Genomic DNA, 20432 nt, shown 5'->3' with positions numbered 1-20432 from the left:
TGAGTAATAGTACTCCCAAAATCCCTAAAATAGTGCTCACGCCAAATATAAGGTACACTCGTAAGTGCATAAAACATTCGACTAACACGTGCAAGAGCAACCACAGAAGCTGTATCAAGCCAACCGACTAAGAATTGAAGAAGAAATTCGTCCTCGAACCGAGCGAGATTCCCAAGTCCCTGTGATCTAACATTAATATCAGACTCCAGAAGTGCATTTCCCAACGGGCCGACCCCCAACGGATGCCTACCACACGCCGGCGACCACGTCGACGTCATGGCTCAGGACTGTCGTCGTCTTCGCCTCCACATGACCCAGGACACTTTCTGGATTAATTTGTCAGCCTGCACGTGGCCCAGATCAACACACACGCGGACGTCCACCGCACGTTCATCGCCCTGAGAGATGCGCGAGCTGATCACCTTTGCTGTTGGCCAAGCCGGGAACCAGATCGCTTCTTCATTTTGGGAGACAATCCTCAAGGAACATGGCTTGAATAACAATGGTGTATGTATTATAAGGGGACTTAGTTGACGCCGCAGGAATACATTGGCAGTGACCCATTACAGCTGTCAAAAATCAACGTTTTCTTTGAGGAGTCCAATTCCGACAAGAAATATGTGCCACGCTCAGTGAATGTTGATTTAGAACCGGGAACGATCGACCACTTGCGTACAGGTGCACTCGGTGAGCTTTTTCGACCTGATAATTACGTGCACGGTGACTCTGGTGCTGGTAACAACTTTGCCAAGGGATACTATACGGAGGGCGCTGAACTTATGGATGCGGTGCTCGAAGTAGCTCGGAAAGAAACTGAACGTGCAGACATGTTCCAAGGCTTTCAGCTTGTTCATTCCTTGGGTGGTGGCACAGGCTCGGGTCTGGGAACCAACTTGCTAAGCAAGCTACGCGAAGAATACCCAGACCGCATGCTCGCCACATGGTCGGTACTGCCGTCGCCGAAGGTGTCGGACACCGTGGTGGAACCCTATAATGCTACTCTTTCCTTTCACCAGCTCGTGGAAAATGCAGATCTCTCTTTCTGTCTGGACAACCAAGCCCTTTATGATATTTGCCAACGTACGCTCCGCACCGAGTCTCCCAAATATGAAGACCTAAACACGCTCATTTCGTATGCGATGTCGGGCTGCTCAACGACGCTACGCTTCCCTGGCCAGCTTAACTCAGACTTGCGAAAACTCGGTGTCAATATGGTTCCATTCCCTCGCCTACATTTCTTCACTTGTGGCTACGCCCCTCTGGTTGCGTCCTCCCTTCAGGCATACCAGGCTATGAATGTTGCCGAACTGGTTAACCAAGGATTTAGTCCTCGCAATAATATGGCAGCAATTGACCCACGCTCTGGCAAGTATCTCACTGTCGCAGCCATTTTCCGTGGAAAGATCTCTAGCAAGGAGGTCGAGTCAGAAATGCACAATGTTCAGACGAAGTCGGCGAGCGGATTTGTGGAATGGATCCCTCAAAATGTACTAACGTCTTTGTGTGATGTCGCACCACCAAAAGTGAAACTTAGCGCTACGTTTATCGGTAACACGACCGCTATCCAAGAGTTGTTTAAGCGCACCCACCATCAATTTGGTGCTATGTTCCGTCGCAAGGCATTCTTGCACTGGTATACAAACGAAGGCATGGACGAAATGGAATTCACAGAAGCTGAGTCCAACCTACTGGACCTGATCGCTGAGTACGAACAATACGAGGCGGCAGGTGTGGACGAGGACGAAATGTACGAAGGAGAGTACGCCGACGAGGGCGAGTATGTTGGCGAAGAGGAATACGCGGAAGAGGAATATTAAAGTAGGTAGCAATGCATTTGTACCACTCTGCGCATTATGATGAATTTTCAGTCTCACAGAATGGGATCAGCCAGGCAGTCTAGAGTGCAGAGTTGAACCCAAACGCACAATCGCAGGAGCGAACTTGTCCTTCCTACGGTCTACAATGAGACCAGATAATACGATATAACGCCCTTTTCAATAGGTGTCACCGCGCATATTCGCACACACACACACACACGCACACAAACATCTATCCATCCATTAAAAGTGAGGAGTATTGACCCTTCTTTGGTCGATTTGTAGCTACATTGTGAAACCACTCAAAAGGAGTGACTACAAATGACTTGCGATCGACACGTAGAGACATAGCCAATACTTCGAAACTTTTGTTGATTGGGTGAATTTAAGCACCAAGCCGACCGACGTGAACATTTTCGGTTATGTCCACCTGGAGGGCATTCGACACTCGATTACTTCGAGCGAGCACGCATCTTTCTGCGCTTGCGGCGAAGACGGCGCATACGCTTCTTTCTCCACTTCTCTCTCATTTCCAATCTTAAAAGTGTTAGTTGACGCTCATACAACCACGATAAACACTTACCAGTCCGACTGAAAACGATGGCGGTAAGGGACAAGTGTCTGCCGAAGGACGCACTAGTTATACCCTCCTTCCCTGTCGAAAATAGTCACGTGCGTTGTAGTTCTACTTAGGTGAGAGACAGTCAGCATGTGGAGTCATCATCGCGTCGCTGGCCGTCGCAGCGCACGTCCTTCTTCCAGTCATGGCTAGCGAACAGCGTCAGAACGTGAATGTGCCAGAGGCCGCCGCCCCTGTTGCGACGGAACAGCATCCGCAGAATTCGGCAGTTGCCAAAGAACCAGAGGAGCTGAACCCCGATGGAACCCCCCTGTCAGACAAACAGCGCCGAAAGCGAGCCGAGAAGGCCGAAAAGGAGCGCATCAAGGCCGAAAAGGCAGCGCGTCTGGCCGCTGAGCAGGCCGCCCGCCAGGCACAGGAAGTCGACTTTGCTGAAGGTAACTACGGTGTTCTCCCTATGAACCAGTCGCAGGAGCGTAAGAACCAGCAGCTCTTCGCGATTGGGGACATTCATCCGGACAGGGACGGCGAGTCCATTACGTTGTTGGCACGCCTACAGACAAGCCGTGCTCCTTCGGCAAAACTTGTATTTTTGACTTTCCGTCAAAATGTGCACTGCGTGCAAGCCACACTAGCCGTAACGCCCGAAAAGATTTCGCGCCAGATGACTAAGTGGGCGGCATCGATTACCCCTGAGTCGATTGTGCAAGTTGAGGGTACTATTGTCAAAGTGCCCAAGCCGATCGAATCTCCTAGTGTCACAGTGAAAGATGCCGAGATCAAGATCTCACGCATTTTCGTGGCTGTCCCTGTAACGTGGGAGGGTCAGATTCCGTTCTATGTTGACGATGCTACGCGTTCAGATGCGGAAATTGAGGCATCGCAAAACACGCCGCGCCCGCTTCCGCCAATTGCTCTTGACACGCGACTTGACAACCGAGTGTTGGATCTGCGGACACCTACGAACCAAGCGATTTTTCGCTTGAATCACGGCGTGTGCCGCCTTTTCCGCGAGTTTCTGGAAAACAACGACTTTATCGAAATCCACACGCCCAAACTCCAGGGCGCTGCTACAGAGAGCGGGGCTTCGGTATTCAAGGTGGATTATTTCAAGGGTAATGCTTTTCTCGCCCAGAGCCCGCAGCTGGCCAAGCAGATGGCCATTTCGGCAGACTTTGGCCGTGTCTATGAGATTGGACCTGTGTTCCGTGCCGAGGACAGTAACACCAATCGCCATATGACCGAGTTCACCGGGCTGGATTTGGAGATGGCATTCCAGGAGCACTACCATGAAGTGGTAGATCTTCTTAATCAGCTCTTTATGTATATCTTCAGCGAGCTGCCCAAGCGCTACGCCGTTGAAATTGCTGCCATCCGTCGTCAGTTCCCTGTGGAGGAATTCTTGGTGCCTGAGAAGCCAATTGTGATCGACTTCAAGGAGGGTATTCAGATGCTGCGTGACGCTGGCTACGAGGTCGAAGACCTGGATGACTTGAGTACTGAAACGGAACGAGCCTTGGGTAAGCTCGTGCGTGACAAGTACCAGACGGACTTTTATGCGCTCGACAAGTTCCCGTTAGACATCCGTCCCTTCTACACGATGCCAGACGCGAAGGACTCCAAGTACTCGAACTCGTATGACTTTTTCATGCGCGGTCAAGAAATTCTGTCGGGTGCACAACGTGTGCATGACGCTAAATACCTGGAAGAGCGTCTGGCTGCGGCCAATATTCCCGTGTCGGCTATGAAGCACTATGTCGATGCATTCCGACTTGGTGCGCCGCCTCACGCGGGCGGTGGTATTGGCCTGGAGCGTGTGGTTATGCTGTATCTGGGCTTGGGCAACATCCGTCGTGCCAGCATGTTCCCTCGTGATCCCAAGCGCCTGGAGCCCTAAGGATATGTTATGCATTGCGTACACGCTGTATGAACCATTGTGACTGGGTATAAGTAGGGAGTAGCTCCAACGCACAATCTCTTCTAACAACTTGCTTCGGTCAGCAAGGTCTTTTTCTGACAACCCCGGGTATCCTTTGATCATCACTGGAGTTAGTTGCCCGACATACCATGTTCCCAGCCAGGCCAAATGCGGAGTGTTTTGTCGCGAACATGTAGGCGATCAAAAAAGATGCGAGAACCTTCCGGGTCCGTAACGCGGTCGTGGGAGCCGTGGTGAATGGCAATGGGGCACTGGATATTTTCAGCGATCTGGTTGAGATGTTCAAGGCCGGATAGAACTGCCAGACCTGTATCCACTCGAACAAGACCGTGGTAGGACTGGTTGTCTTTGCGTGCGTAAAGCTCGACCCTGAATCAGCATAAATAGTGGAAACGTACATAGGGTCATCAGACAGGTTACCACGGATCGCACGGATCAAGCCAAGTCGACCGGCGAAACACGAGAGGATGCGCCCAATTACTTCAATCCATGTTGCAGGACGAGTTTGTGGGGAGATGAGCAGCATGGGCGCTGTGACAGCCACAGCATCAAGGGCCAAAGAGGAAGGTGACGAGTTGGGTGGATGCAAGGCAGCATGGTACACGACGGAAAAGCCACCCCTGCATGTTAGTGTGAGACAACATACATAGAGCCACCTTGGGCTAGGCGATAGCGCTTATCGAAGTGGGGGACCTGGTCGTTTTCATCGCACAGTCGCACATGTGCCATGACCGCGCTTAAAGCCCCCTCATTCAGGCGCAACGTAGGAAGATGCGAATGAAGCCCAGATGATCGTCCGTATGTTGGCATATCGATAGCGATCGTGCGAAATCCGTGCTTCATGTGTACTAATGCTTGAGGAATAACGCGCCCGGAGTACTCATTGATTCCATGAACTAAATACACGTCCGCATTGAGACCGTGCTGCCGAACTGCCTCAGGCATCTCCCAAACATAGTAATTGATCCACGCATCAACGCGCATCCCATTGTACATGAATGGCAGCGGGCGCTTGCCAGAACCAAGGGACATGTCTAGTATAGGTATGCCGCGACTGAGATAGACACGGCGACGAGTGACTTGGACGGCAGGGTTTTCATAGATGGCTTCGCGTTCAGTGGGACTATATGGAATGGCATCGCGACCGTACGTTGCATCACCTAGTCCAATTTTGGCCAGTCCGCAGGCTACAAGGGCTGGCTCTAGGAAAACAAAGTATACTTCCCATGCCAACCAACTCAAGAAGTCCGACATGTCCAAAGCTAAATATCGGCCCGATCGGCGTAAGCCTTTGATTCGGCTTACGCTTTATCGAATTCTAATTACACTTACGCCTGCAGCGCAACGCGGTCGTGCACAGCTCGCAGTTCCAACGCAGCTTGGTGGATATAGTGCGTCAGGCGCGAAGCCTTGTGCTCCGCCTTGAGGCACATGATCGTAAAGGTAAGGGCGTTATCCTTAATCGCGTATGCCACACCAAAACCTTTTGGCGTCACTTCACCGAAGCCCCAAGCATCAAACATGTCCGAGCTGATTTGAGACGTGCTGAGGATCCAGGTGCCGCTAATCGCATTCATGGGGTCTTTAAAAAGGGCTGGCACCTCCTCGCCCTCCTTGATCAGGCGCTTGAGACCAAACAAGTGGCGGTCGACACCCGCACCTTCTGACGCTTCCTTGGCGTACTTTATGTGCTGGGCAGCAGCGGCTTGGAACTTGCTCAGGCGCTCAGCATCTGACACATTTGGGTCTTCCATGGCCTTACAGAAAGCCAAGCTCTCTACACTCGTGCTGCGAATCGTCTCCGTGCGACCCAGCTTGAACTTGCGCGTTTGAGCGGCCTCGTAGGTAGCGCAGGGGTGTCCATAAAGCTTGTAAAAGCCCAGCTGGATACACATCTGCGCCCATGCATCCGGTGAGCACTTGTACGATTTGATTGCGCTTTTACCGTAGGCCGAGAAATCAAGCACCGAGATGTCTTGACCGTCCATCAGTTCAACAAAGCCCGCGCTCGCATCCTTAGCAGCCTTCGAAATCTCAGGACTGACCTTGATATCGAGGCGTTCAGGCTCGTCCAGTACAGAGCCCGAGCTCGTTCCAGTAAGGTCAATTTTGCCGGCCTGGAGGGCAGCGAGCATAAAGTTGTTTAGACGCAGCGTCTGAGTGCCGTCCATCATCGAGTGCTCACCGACGTATCCCGACATGCCATTGTCGAAGACAATGATCTGTTGCTTGTCAAAGAAACGATTTTTGCCATCACCCCCATAAACACAGCGCGCACGTTCTTCGAGAGTTACCGGGTCTGTAGCGTCCAAGGATAGCACGATAATGCCGCTTTCGATTTTTTCCAGCATCTGACGATTGTGCTCGGCATTTGGACCTGACAAAAGGGCTTCACGGTTCTTCACCCACTCGTCACGGTTGGTGATGGAAAGAGCACCGATCGGAGATTCGGCCGTCTTTTGGGTTTGGGGGTCATTCACAATGCGCTCAAGCTGCACCTCGATTTCAGAAAATGTCAGTTCCCTTCCGGTCTTGGGGTTGACGAGATCCACCGCGAAAAAGTGGCCATTGCGAATCACAATTGCATGATTATGCGACGAAGGCTCAAAGCCCTTAGAGACATCTTCGTCAGCGACGGGAATACGCGATGAGTTGAACATCCACTTGTACGGAGCCATACACATGAATCCTGTCTTTGTCTTTTCCGGGGCAAGCTGCTCAGTGACAAGGAGGTGACGGAAAGCCAGCATAGACTTGAGCAATTGCGCACCGCGCACCACGCCCGTCTTCACTCTTGGATCCGGTTTGTGAAGATAAAAGTAACTCGAGAAAGGCACAACAGGATCACGGTAGGTCATGTACGCAGCAGAGAGCCACCAGTCCGACAGCCAGTTTTCGCGGCCTTCAGCTGTGGCACGCTTGGTAAGACGTTCTTGAAGGGTGTTCATAAATTGAGCATCTTTACCGGTCAGAGCAGAGTCGACAGCAGCCTTCGTCACTGCCTCTGTTTCGTTCGAACTTTGTAGAGGCAGTGTGGAGCGTAAATACTTCGTCAATGTCTGCTCCAGTGGTGGTACAGGGAGCTGAGGCAGCAAGGCCTGGCCGGAGTATGTCGGCTTGGCATTGGTTGAGGAGGCACGCATTGTTTGAGAGATTGATTTGGTGGAAGTGTTGGACAGCGACCGGTGAGCAGAAAACGATGGGACCCTTGACAGATATTGAGCGCCCATATGAACCGGCGAAGGACACGTAGGCGTTCAGGTTTAGCCTAGCTTTTAGAGGCCCCTCTGGCGTTCGGTCCAGCGAATGCCGGTCCTCTACCAAATTCCATGTGGAGTATGCACGTGGCAGCGTGCTCAATGCGTCTTGCAGCGCAAGCGGGGAGCAGCGGCAGCTGTGCTCCAAGGTTAGTGAGCTACTTCAAACTGTGATCTAATAATGGAGAACCCGTTGAAGGAGATTGATGGTATTGTCAAAGGCCTTGTTCGTGCCAAGGATGCAACACAGCAACGTGAATGCCTGCAGAAATACTATACGGAGAACGCCTCATTCGACCATCCCATGTGCGCGGTGGCGTCCTCGAAGAATGTACGTAAACTGTCTCTGATATTAAGTCTCGCGATTCAGGTTTGCTCCAAATTTACCAGTGGCTTCGCATCATGTTCATGGATACTCTTATTGAGGTCCACTCTACTGGTACGTATAGGTACTATCACTAATATACAGCCTATGATGAGAAGAACCAGCGTATTTATGTGGATGCAACACAAACACTCCGGTGCAATCTCTCATTCATCCGTGCTTTGCTGGCACCAAAGGCTAGACTTCTTGTGGTGTTGACCCTTGTTCAGGGAAATGACAAGAAGTTCTACATCTCGCGTCAAGAAGACTTGTATGCTGTGCAAGAAATGCCGGGAGCAGTTCACTCTATTGTGCAACAGAGCATTATAATGATCAAGCTTATTGTCGGGCTGCTAATCATGTTTTACGTGGCATTGTTCCAATTTTTCGGTATTTGGGTACCTAAATCGGTATCAGCTTAATATAGACACATTAATGTTGAGTTATAGACGCTTGCCAAGAACCATAAACCTTGCAACATGGTTCGCTGCACGGGTGCACAGACATGCTGCCATAGATGTGGTGCTAGTGGAATCAAGGTTCTACGTAAGCATCGGTGATTTGATCGGGACTCTTTGGCCAATGACAGGCGCGAAATAATGGGGATCGCTAGTTCACGGATTTTGCGGAGCAAGTCCACCCGCTAGCCTCCCTAACAACGCATTGGTACCAGTGCAGGATTGTGTGACAGGTACTTCGATAAACCCCGTGGTGGTTCATTATTGCTGAGGTTTTGTGATAAACACTAGTTAATAACCTGGCTCGAATTTCGAGCGCGTGTACGGGCCCTACTTATCGACGCTTGTGCTAAGGTTTCTACAAGCAGTATCACTCCTGCTATTTATTCACTATGCCTACTGGTGATAGCGAAAGTGCAATAAACACAAACGAAGAATTTAATGGTGCTCCAGGCCGTTTCCGTGACACGCGTCGCAAGAGTGAGTTCAGTAATCCATTAAATGACTTGCGACGATTCTTGCAGACACATATTGTTAGCGGAAAGAGCGAGAAAACGCTTTCTAAGAAAGATAAGGATGCGGCGAAACATGAATGGTCACGAAACAATCATGTGCGGGGAACCGATTCGCCACCTTGGGGAACATCAACTCAGGGCATATCCAAAAAGTACGGCAAATTTGGCAAGACGCTTGGCACAGGTGCGGGTGGTAGGGTTCGTATCGTGCGCCGTTCCAAAGATCACGAGACTTTTGCTGTAAAAGAGTTTGGAGCCCGCAGAGAGGATGAACCAGAGAAGGACTATGTGAAGAAAGTAACGGCTGAATTCTGTATTGGTAGCACTCTTCATCACATCAACATTATCAAGACTCTGGATATCATTCGAGACTCTGGGATTTACTACGAAGTAATGGAGTATGCGCCGAATGAAATGTTTGCTGTGGTTATGAGCGGGAAAATGGGCTACAACGAAATCAACTGTGTCTTCCGCCAGATTGTGGATGGTGTTGATTATCTTCACGGACTAGGTCTAGCTCACAGAGATTTGAAAATCGACAACTGTGTCATGACGTCCGATGGTATTGTGAAAATCATTGATTTTGGTACGGCTACTGTCTTCCAGTCTCCAGGGAAAAGTTCAGTTCTAGCTACTGGTATTGTTGGCTCTGACCCCTACCTTGCCCCAGAGGTTATATCTAACCAGCTCTATGATGCAAGAATGACAGATATATGGAGCTTGGCCATTATATACATGTGCATGATCCTGCGACGTTTCCCTTGGAAGATACCTGATCGTGAGAAGGATCCAAGTTTCAATATCTTTTGTAATGCTCATCCTGAATTGCTGATTTCTACTTCAAGTACTGCTACCCAGCAGCTAATTGATACTGTTGATCAGGATAATCCTGAATCACGCTATGGAGCTGTGCTTACAGCTACAGAAGCGGATCAGGTGTACCACAAGTTTACTGGGGAAAACCCCTCCATAATTCCAACGGCGGCTGAAGCGGGCTATGTTCTACCAGGGTCCAACTCGATCATCGACTCTGCACCCGTGTCACCAATTGCGTCAAGACCTGATGGGTCAGTCTCTGAGCAACAGTCCCATGATGACGGCGACGAAGAGAATTTGGCAACACCTACCGCTGGTGATGATGAAGCTGTTTCTATGGCAACAACCCCTACTGATAAAAACTCCAAAGATGACAGCGTAGTTGCACCAGATGATCCTCAGCCGAGAGCAGCGGACAGCATCTTCCGTTTCTTGCCTATCCGATCAAGAAACTGCCTGACACGTATGCTTATGTTCGATCCCATGCAGAGAGCAACGATCGGGGACCTTTTACGAGGACGAAAGTATGGTGGAAATGATGGTCCTATTTCGGCTACCATGTATGCCCACCAACAGCAAGCTGCTGAAGCTGAGTTTTCTCCCAAGGCGTATCCTCAGGATGGAAATGTTAGACTACATCAAATGTCAGGGTTATCTGTCTACGTCGACGAGTTTGAGAATGATGAAGATTTCGGTGATGAGTGGCTTAAGAATATAAACACATGCTCCCACTGGCGCCACCAACCGTCCGATCAAAGTTCCTCGTCCTCTCCGCCCACAAAGCCGGCTTCGAAGCCTATTGCGCAGGATGAGAACTGTTTCTCAGATATGGGATTCAGGTCCTTAAACGACATTGAAGAGAAGCCAGCGCTGCGCCCCCTGTTGAACCACGCACATACCACGGCCCCCACACAAGAAAACAAACGTCGACTATTTCATCGCTAGGTTCGTCGAGCAGCTGGGGCATGTGGAGATAGGTACGAGATAAATTGGCCTGTACGTTCCCTAGGGAGCGCGCATGTATACGCTTTCTGATTGGATATATTGTGCAGTAGAAGCATGCCAAACCATAATCTATGCACAGCCCTGTGGGTGAGGAGCAAGTGAAACAATTGGAATGTACTAATACTTTCTTTAGTGTACTTTCTTAAGTTGAGTCGCGTCTCACTGACGGTACCCGCGACGGTCATGAGCAGCGGAGGTCAATCTATGGTACCACAAGGGCCTCGTCCGCTCAATCAGGATGACCTGTACATGGTTAATCATCAGAGTGGACCCCGGCCTCTAGGAATGTCAAACCAATACGACACCCAGGATACGGGTTATGCTGCATTGGGTGCACCTTATTTAAACCAGAATGGCCACAATGATTCTACAGCTCAGGGATACTATGGAAACAACATGGGATATGAGCATGATAACCAGAGCACTCAGCACCTGATGGCTGGTCAACAAGGCTATGATGGCCAATATATGGCACAGGACCGAAGTCATTATGCTTCGAGCAATCAGAACAATTATGCGTATGGCGCACAAAACGCGGCCTACCCTGCCGCAGGAGCTGCCGCTCCCACTGGTACTGAGAATGATGCCTTGACTAGATACCATGATGCCACCAGTGACAAAGATGGAGCCTTGGGCACCAGCCGCCCCAAATCTCGCAAGTGGCTTTGGTGGCTTATTGCTGCTATCGTTCTTATTTGTGTCATTTTAGCTGCTGTTCTTGGTGGTGTGCTTGGATCCCGTTCGTCCAATGATGATGACAATGACAATACAAGTGCGCCTAATAGCTCGGTCGGGACTGGTAACCCACAAAACAATGTTGCCAGTGCTTGGCCCAGGAATGTCGTGGATGCTGCTTCAAAGGCTGCTTCGAACGGTAAAACTGACAAGCTTGCCTTCACTGGCACAGACTTGTACGGCAATCCTATTTATTCCAGTGACGCCAACACTGCGAAGCCAAGCAAGGGTAGCCAAGTTGGTTCATGTGGAAATGACCCATGGAAGGCAACAAACAATCTCAACAATGGTCGCCCTGGCCACCCTCGTCTTATTGCTCCTCAGTATCAATGGGATTGCCTGCAAAGCAAGATCGAGAATGATGCTTACCTGACCGTTTGGAACTACACTATCTTCCAAAATGCTACCAAATGGCTAGACGAGGATCCCGTCACGTACGACGTTGATGGTGGTCTCACACTCTCCGGCATTCTTGATGTGTCCCGCATCGTGCAACAGCGTCTTAAGGCCTGGGCGTATGCATGGCGCCTAACCAAGGATACTAAGTACCGGGATCGGGCTTATAAGGAATTGAGTGTGGCTGCTGGAAACACCTCGCAGCCTTTTGGTGACGGTGCGACTCGCTGGAACCCTCCGCACTTTTTGGATACGGCTGAGATGATCGCTGCATACGCATTTGCGTACGATTGGATGTATGATGCGTGGGACGATCAACAAAAGTCGTACATTGTCGATTGGATTGTCACTTTCGGATTACAGCAAGGTCTCGACATGTACAACAACGGCTCGGCATGGTGGTCGCAACCACAGAGTGGAAATGGCAACTGGAACTGTGTATGCAATGGAGGTCTTGTCTTTGGTGCTTTGGCTATCCAAAATGATGTTCAAGGAGCCGCTAAGGATACGACAAACTCGATTCTCCAAAAAGCGCTAGACAATGCGAAGCAAAATTGTATGCGCGGTGTTTACAAGGACGGTACTTGGTCGGAAACCCCTAATTATTGGTACTTTGGCACTAATGGTCACGCTCGTATGCTTTCTGCCTTGATCACAGCCACTGGCTCAGATCAAGGGCTTATGGCTAATAATAAGAATTGGTACAAGACTGGCGACTTCCACATGTATGTTACTGGTAATGCAGGCATGTTCTTCTATGGTGATAACGGTCCGAACAAGTTCTCCACAACCGCGAACCAGTTGTTCTTGTTTAGCCAACAGACGGGTAATCCTGTCTATGCGCTGTTCCAACGTGACCGCGCTGATGCTGCTGCTGATCCACTCAGCATGTTTTGGTACGACACTTCGTCTAAGGGAGGATTCTACAATGGTCTGGCCCTGGACAAGTACTTTGACAACAAGGAGGGTAGCTGGGTGTCCATGCGCAGCTCGTGGACGGACATGACTGGCAATTACATTGCCATGAAGTCCTCCAACATGACTGGTCACCAAACCCACGGAGATCTTGATGCTGGCGACTTTGTTATTGATGCTTTGGGTGTTCGCTTTGCAGGTGAATACGGCAGTGATAACTACTTGTCGAAGAATTACTTCGCTTCTGAGGATGATGGCGCTGATCGTTGGAAGTATTTCCGGAAGGGCACACAAGGTCAGAACACTATTGTCATTGGACAACAGAACCAAAACGCGAGCTGTCTTCCCACCAACAAGTTTGAATCAAGCAACGATGCGCAGAATGGCGATTTGAGCTTTACTCCCGGGGAACAGTCGACGGCATACTTTGTTACAGACATGAGTCAGTGCTATGCACAATCGCCCGCTGGATCAGTGAAACGAGGCATTCGTTTCTTGAAAGGACGACGTCAAATGCTTATTCAGGACGAAATCAAGAAGCCTGGTAAGCCTATTGAATGGCGTGTGCAAACCAACGCTACAGTCACTCTTTCGAAGGATAAGAAAACAGCCACGATGAAGATTAAGCAAGTCAGGGACCCCAATGCACCTAAAGACCCTCTCACGGCAAACATTGATGAGGTAACAATGCTTGCCACTATCACTTCGCCTCAGGATGCTACATTTGATGTTAGACCCGCTTATGACAAGAGCAAGTCGGCACCGAACTACTACTACGGAGCCGATGTGATTCCGCCTCAAGATAAAGACGATGCTGGTAATCCCATTCAGCCTGAGGTTCTGGATTATGAAGCCAGTGTTCTTTCGATCGCGCTTAGTGGGAACAATGATGCCAACATCCAAGTGTGGTGGCAACCTCAGTATAGCCAAACGACAGATGCCGACAAGGCACCGCCGAAGAATGTGGCATTGGATCAGTGGTCGCTAACAAGCCACTAGAGAATTTTCATTGGCGTGTCATGCAGTCGATATAACTATTCACTACATAGACGGGATATTAGATTTATGTTGATTCAACTAGCTTACAGTGAATTGGAGCCATATTACACAGGCCTGTAGGCATGCCGAGAACTGGATAATAGATGACTTACGTGATTACGCGGGAGATATGACCCTGTGTGAAGGAACGTGCATATATTGAGCCAACGATCTTCGAAAATCTCCAACACGGGCAGTGCGAACCCTTGCGTCCCAATAACCGCCCGGAAAAGTGACCGACACGTTTATTATCTCATGCCTAGGTGATACTGTCATGTAATATTGCACGAGGGTCAGAATAGGACAAATCAGCTTCGTCGAAAACTGCATGCGTTGACTAAATGCAGCTACAATGTTCAAGCACTGGTTCCGTGTGTGATTACTAAGAGTAGCCAAAACCTAATACTGCTAAGGTGACAGTTATCCGGCCGGCACCAAAGTCGTCGTACAGCTTGCCTTCCATCAATACCGTCTGAGCTCGTCGTTCCTAGGGCTAGCCTAGAGAGATATAGTTCAGGACGGTCAACATGGATCATCCTCTGTCTTATGTCCTCAAGTTACCTCCGCCTTCGGAGGGTGTATCTCTTGGTGACTATATCGCAGCCAATGTAACAGATAATGGTAAGGCATCAACCCTGATCGATTGCCTGCCGTCGACAAATAAGCGAGCACTGATCTCGCCGGACTTGTCGCGACCGCCTCTAACGCACCGTATGTTGAAGCAGTTCATCACTTCCTTCTCGCTGCCCTCGACCGTGGGAAAGAAGCCTCTTCAACTGAATGACCGCGTTATGATGGCCCTCCCGACCGGCCCTGAGAATGCTTTGGCTTTATTGTCTATTGCTACATATTATAACTGTGCTCCTGTGAATGCGAGCTGCACCGCGGATGAATTAAAAGACGATGCTCTTCGGCTAGGAGCACGCGCCGTTATTTCCACGCAAGAGTCGATTGAACGTCTCGGTCTTGACAGACTTCACAACGAGTATGGCCTCGAAATCTACTTTGTCGATCCCCGGCCTTCGGGCGCTGCTGGTTTGTTCGATATCAGCATGTATGGCGAAGAAGACCCTGCCTCTCGTCAACGTCCCCCGTCGACTCCTAATGGCCTTAAGAATCACGCACTAGTTCTACACACCTCGGGAACTTCAGGTAAGAAGAAGGTTGTCCCTTATACATTGCGTCACTTGATTGTAGGCGCTGTGTGTGTCATGCAAAGTTGGAACCTGCATCCTGAACAGGTCAACATGAACATGATGCCCTTGTTCCACGTCGGTGGTATTTTGCGTAACCTCTGGGCCCCAGTACTTTCTGGTGGTAGTACCATTCTGTGCAGTGGCTTTGATGCAAACGCCTGGTGGACATTGGCCACACAGCTTGGTGCCACTTGGTATTACGCTGCTCCGACGATGCATCATGCTATCTTGGCATCTAAGCCCTCAGACGTGGACCCTGCAACTCAGCTGAAAATCAACATGATCTGTAATGCTGCCGGTGGTTTGCTTCCGTCGCTTGCCAACGAGCTTCGTGCTACATTCAACTGTACTGTTTTGCCATCGTACGGTATGACAGAATGTATGCCCATTGCATCTCCGCCTATGACGTATCAGCTGGAGCGTCCTGGTTGCTCAGGTATTGCTTGCGGTCCAGGACTCAGTATTCGGGACCCACTTAACATTGAAAATGAGCTGGAAGTTGGCAAGACAGGTAACATTTGCGTTCGTGGTTTGCCTACCTTTAGCGGTTATGAAGTTGAGGGTAGCAGAGAGCTGGACAATTCGATGTTCTCTTCGGAGGGCTGGTTCGATACCGGTGACTGTGGACATATGGATCAAGATGGTTACCTTTATATCACCGGTCGTTCGAAAGAGATTATCAACAAGGGTGGTGAGGTCGTTTCACCTTTCGAGGTTGAAGAAGCCATCACTCAGGCCTGCAAGGACCGGGTCAAGCAAACTCTTTGTTTTTCCATTGAACACAAAGTTCTGCAGGAGACGATTGGTGTCGTTATTGTTCCTCAGCCCGACCAGCCTCGTATTGGTCTGAGCGAGTTGCAAAATTCGCTGCGCAGCCATCTGCACCCCTCTAAGTGGCCGTTTGCGATTGTTTACATGGATGATCTCCCGAAAAACCAGGCTGGTAAGCCTCTTCGTATTAAGCTGGGTTCTCGTCTTGGTATTGGTCCATTGTCGGATGATGTCCCTGCGATGGATCGACACTTTGAGGCCAAGGCGCCTAGCAAGGAGACTCCGCTTTCGCGCCCAATTCCTTGCTCGAGGATCACTGTGGATGTGCGTGCAGTCCAGCGCGCTTGCTACCGTATTCCTGGCGTTCTTGATGCTGCAGTGGTCCAACAGCGCGACCGCTCGCCCATGGCGTTCATTCAAGTCCAGGAAGATGCTGAATTTGACGCCTCAGATATTGATCGTGCGTTGGGTCAAATTCTCCATGGATACGTTGTGCCGAACCCGCTGCATGTCTTCCGCCAGCCTTTGATCAAGACGAATGGTGAATATGACTTTGCCGCTATGGAAAACATTGTTCGCGAACAAAATGCAGCGTCCATGTCACAGACCTCGATTCTTGTGCGCGACATCATCGCCAAGTTGCTGGATCTTGATTCTGGCTCTATCACAGACGAGTCAGACTTCTTCTTGCTTGGTGGTAACAGTTTGCTGCTTGGTCGTCTCATCTTTATGATCCGAAAAGAGACTGATGTGAACTTGGAAGTATCAAGTCTTTTTATCAACTCCACGGTGTCGAAGATCGCGGCACTCATCGATGAACAGCGTGGTCTGGGTGCTAGTATGGAAGAGCAGGACTTTTATCAGCTGGACGAAAAGGGTGCTGGACTGTACTCATCGTACAATCTTGCGCATGACTACAATGCTGAAAATGACCCGGCCTTCTCGGCGCATGGCTACAAGCCACGCAGCTCGACCTCGCCGCTGGTTTTGTTTGTCCAAGCTATTCCTCTGTTTTTCTTTTATCCACTCAAGGCCGCCTGGACTTGGACGATTATTTTACATGGACTTGCCTTCTTCGCATACTACATTGAGGACTCATTCTGGGAGCGTCTAGGTGCGTTACTGGCGTCCATCGTAATTGCTCGTATCACAAGTCGTATCATTTGTCCCACGGCAGCCATTGCCTTCAAATGGGTGGTGATTGGCCGCTATCGCCCCGGCAAGTACCCGATGTGGAGCAACTATCACTTGCGTTGGTGGATCGTGAATCAGTCGTTGCGTACCAGTGGCCGTGGTATCTTTGCGTTGACGCCCTCTTTGATGAAGTTATACTTCCGTTTGTTGGGTATGCAAATTGGAAAGGGTGTGCAGATCGATTCTCAAGCAAAGATTTGGGAGCATGATTTGATCACGATTCATGATCGTGCTGTGATTGATCGTGCGCGTATTCGTGGCTTTTGTGTGGAACGCGATGGGTACTTCCGGTTAGAGCCCATTGTTATTGGACGTGACTGTGTGGTTAACACATACACGCAGATTTCTCCTGGTGCTCGTCTTGCTGATGGCACTGTGTGGGGACCTCAGTCTTCGTCACACGAAGCTCCGTCACCTGATTCCTATGCAGCCTTCAACCGGATGGCTGTGCCTCAGCCCCACATATTGCTCCGTCTCTTGATCGGTTATCCAGTGGTCATTCTTGTTCGCATTATTTCCTATGTGCCTTGGTTTGCTGCATTGTTCTTGCTCTTGTCTCAGCCATTCAACTTCACCAACCAAGATTCGCTTCACAGTATCATCGCCTGGTATTCGTACCCTAAGCGTATTGGTTACCACTTCCTTGCCCGAATTGTGCGCAAAATTCTGCCTCCGTTGATCAATGTGGTTTGCGGTCTAGTTATCAAGCGTGTGCTTGGTCTGAATAAGGCTGGATCTATGCGCAATGCGAATCAGCTGGTGCTCTTCCGTCGCTGGATGTCCGACCAGCTGCTGAACCAGTACCGGCTTAAGCGCGCCTTTGAGATCATTGGTACTCACTACGAGATGGTGTCCGTCGTGTATCGTGTTATGGGCTCCAAGATTGGTAAGCGCGTGTACTGGCCTGGCTCGGGTATTTATTGCCCTGACCCTGAACTGTTGGAAATTGGTGATGATGTTGTGTTTGGCTCGCGGTCTGAAGTGTTCACCTCTGACTCGATTAGCTTCGATCCGATTCGTATTGGACGCGGTGCTATGATTGCCGATCGTGTGGTTTTGTTGCCTGGTACTACGATTGGTGTGCAGTGTGTTATGGGTTCGGGTGCCCTTGCGCGCCGCAATGGCAACTATGAAGATCGTTCGGTTTGGATGGGTTCGAAGAATGGTGAGGCGGTCAGCTTTGGCAAGTCGCAGGGTGGGCCTGCTGAACTGGGCGAAGATGATACTATTACACCGTTCGGTCGTGCGTATTATAAGCGCCAGGCCAACTACTTTGTGATGCCTTACTTGATGATTGTGGCTCTGAATGTCTTTACGCAGGCCATTGCTGCCGCTTACTGGGCTGGTGGCTTTGCGGCTACGGTGGTGGGCATCCACCGAATCGTCGAAACCTACTATCTTCGGTCCAACTGGCTGTTTGGCGACCACTGGTACCGTCCGGCCTTCCTGTATCTCGCGATTGCCATTTTCTTTGTCGTAATCTTGCCTGGTCAAGCAATTATTTCGCTCGCCTGGGTAGTTGCAACAAAGTGGCTTATAATTGGCCGTCGTCGTGAGGGCAAGTATAACTGGGATATGAGCAGCTACTGCCAGCGCTGGCAGACGCACCTAACACTTCAAAAGCCCGCTATGCAAGGCTATGGTGGCCACATTTTCATGAACCTTTCTGGAACGGTCTACGCTGTCTGGTACCTGCGTGCCCTCGGTGCACACATCGGAAAGGACTGTGCTATTTGGGCTAGTGGCAAGCCGGCGCTTCAGCTGACGGAGCCGGATCTGGTGACCATGGGTGATCGTGTGTCTATCGATGACTGTTCCGTGGTGGCGCATATCAACTCCCGTGGTCAGTTCAGCCTGAATCGACTGCGTATTGGAGATGGCTGTGCGATGCGCACGGGTAGCCGTCTCTTGTCAGGAGCCAGCATGGAAGCCCACTCTATGCTCCTGGAGCATACGCTTGTGGCCTCGGGTGAAATCACAGAAAGCTGGGCAGTTTACGGAGGATGGCCTGCCCGCCGTTTGAAGCTGCGAAACCCTGCGCCAGCTAAGGCATAAATTTATATATACAAACCGCTTCATGTTGACAAATGGTCTAAAATTTCTATATATATGTTTATACTTGTTGATAGTCCAAATTATATGGTCGCTAGTGGTAGCATCCAGCGATATGCAAAAGGCCTAGCAAACTGTGTCACGTGATACATTGTATCCCTGTTGCGGGAGGCTTTCATGACGTGCACCTTGTACCATGGATCTTGACGAGTCCGGTGTGCACGAGGAGGGGTACGTGAGCTTTGTGTTCTTGCTAACATGTCCAGATTCTACAGTGATGAGCCTGAATTCCAAGATGGCGATATTGATGACCCGCTGAATGAGGGCGAGGCCGGAGACGACATGGAACAATATGGCGATGAACAGGTGGTTCACTCGAGCGCTGGTGGCACGGTGCCTCCTCACAAGGACAATATTGGAAAGCCAAATGAGGAGAGGATCACCACGCCTTATATGACCAAATACGAGAAAGCCCGTATCCTCGGCACGCGCGCCCTGCAGATCAGGTATGTGGGAACTGCGTATAGCCGGGTGAGTGCTAACGCTTGCCAGTATGAATGCGCCTGTGCTGGTCCCTACCGAGGGTGAAATGGACCCTTTGGCTATCGCGCAGAAAGAGCTCGCGGCAAAAAAGATCCCGCTGCTGGTTCGACGGTATCTTCCTGATGGTAGCTACGAAGACTGGAGTGTCTCGGAGCTGATTATTACTGAATAATATATAGAAAGATGTATGCTAGTACCGCGTCGTGGGAGGCTCAGTAAGAGCTAGGGAGGGTGTCAAAGAGTGCCTAAAGAGGTGGCAGACACAAAGCTTTAAGGGATGCTGGTGCCTTGCGTAAAATCGGAAACTAGGAGCAAGTGGGACGTGCATGATGCGGCAGTCATAAAGCTGACAGTTGGCCGCGAGTGCTGGGCCCCTACGGACCAGCAGTTGGTAGTCCAAGGGCTACGCCAAGCATATGCCAAGAAAGGGAACTCGGCCGAGATATAGTGGCAGGCAAGGGTAGGGTGTAACCAGCCCAAGAAAGCGTAAACCAAAGGCTTGGCGCACGATTAAAACGCCTCCTTGCCCCCACCAAGAGTGTCAGATCGAGACTGGTGTGTTTCCACACCAACACCCCACTTTTTTCCTGCTAGTTCTCGAAGGATTCATTTGAATGACAACGGAGAGCACCGAGTCCTTGGCATGCCGATGGACGGGTTGTGACAAGGTGTGCGAGAACGCCGAGGTACTCTATCGCCACCTGTGTGACGACCATGTTGGTCGCATCAGTAAAAACAACCTGTGCCTCACATGCTCGTGGGATAAATGTGGCGCGAGTTATGGCAAGCGCGACCATATTACCAGCCACATTCGAATTCATACACCTCTTAAGCCGTTCAG

The 20432-nt window shown here is 50.3% G+C and overlaps 7 protein-coding genes and 1 pseudogene across 8 annotated transcripts; 6 read left to right on the top strand and 2 right to left on the bottom strand.

Annotated features, from left to right (window-relative positions):
* Positions 1-405: 405 nt before the first annotated feature.
* On the top strand, positions 406-1817 carry MSY001_1633 (uncharacterized protein; the record flags this gene model as incomplete). The annotated part of the gene is made up of 2 exons (XM_018883444.1): positions 406-507; positions 543-1817. The coding sequence occupies 2 exons, from the start codon at positions 406-408 to the stop codon at positions 1815-1817; spliced, it is 1377 nt and encodes a 458-aa protein (XP_018740202.1).
* Positions 1818-2581: 764 nt separating this feature from the next.
* Positions 2582-4294, top strand: MSY001_1632 (uncharacterized protein; the record flags this gene model as incomplete). The annotated part of the gene is made up of 1 exon (XM_018883441.1): positions 2582-4294. The coding sequence occupies one exon, from the start codon at positions 2582-2584 to the stop codon at positions 4292-4294; it is 1713 nt and encodes a 570-aa protein (XP_018740201.1).
* A 152-nt stretch (positions 4295-4446) lies between these two features.
* MSY001_1631 lies at positions 4447-5536 on the bottom strand (annotated as a pseudogene). Its single transcript has 2 exons — positions 4983-5536; positions 4447-4705 (listed from the first exon to the last, which is right to left on the bottom strand). Coding segments are annotated over exons 1-2 (813 nt in total).
* A 128-nt stretch (positions 5537-5664) lies between these two features.
* On the bottom strand, positions 5665-7479 carry MSY001_1630 (uncharacterized protein; the record flags this gene model as incomplete). Its single annotated transcript, XM_018883440.1, is given in 2 exon segments — positions 5665-7340; positions 7356-7479. 2 exon segments carry the CDS (start codon positions 7477-7479, stop codon positions 5665-5667), a joined length of 1800 nt encoding a protein of 599 aa, XP_018740200.1.
* Positions 7480-7995: 516 nt separating this feature from the next.
* On the top strand, positions 7996-8379 carry MSY001_1629 (uncharacterized protein; the record flags this gene model as incomplete). The annotated part of the gene is made up of 2 exons (XM_018883439.1): positions 7996-8032; positions 8063-8379. The coding sequence occupies 2 exons, from the start codon at positions 7996-7998 to the stop codon at positions 8377-8379; spliced, it is 354 nt and encodes a 117-aa protein (XP_018740199.1).
* A 2657-nt stretch (positions 8380-11036) lies between these two features.
* On the top strand, positions 11037-13796 carry MSY001_1628 (uncharacterized protein; the record flags this gene model as incomplete). The annotated part of the gene is made up of 2 exons (XM_018883438.1): positions 11037-11662; positions 11687-13796. The coding sequence occupies 2 exons, from the start codon at positions 11037-11039 to the stop codon at positions 13794-13796; spliced, it is 2736 nt and encodes a 911-aa protein (XP_018740198.1).
* A 566-nt stretch (positions 13797-14362) lies between these two features.
* On the top strand, positions 14363-19051 carry MSY001_1627 (uncharacterized protein; the record flags this gene model as incomplete). Its single annotated transcript, XM_018883437.1, has 1 exon — positions 14363-19051. The coding sequence occupies one exon, from the start codon at positions 14363-14365 to the stop codon at positions 19049-19051; it is 4689 nt and encodes a 1562-aa protein (XP_018740197.1).
* Positions 19052-19244: 193 nt separating this feature from the next.
* Positions 19245-19636, top strand: MSY001_1626 (uncharacterized protein; the record flags this gene model as incomplete). Its single annotated transcript, XM_018883436.1, has 2 exons — positions 19245-19279; positions 19315-19636. 2 exons carry the CDS (start codon positions 19245-19247, stop codon positions 19634-19636), a joined length of 357 nt encoding a protein of 118 aa, XP_018740196.1.
* Between the last annotated feature and the right edge of the window lie 796 nt (positions 19637-20432).

This window comes from Malassezia sympodialis, genomic scaffold, assembly GCF_000349305.1.
Source record: "Malassezia sympodialis ATCC 42132 genomic scaffold, msy_sf_7, whole genome shotgun sequence".
Lineage (NCBI taxonomy): Eukaryota > Fungi > Basidiomycota > Malasseziomycetes > Malasseziales > Malasseziaceae > Malassezia > Malassezia sympodialis.
This window is presented reverse-complemented; position numbering and strand designations above follow the sequence as displayed.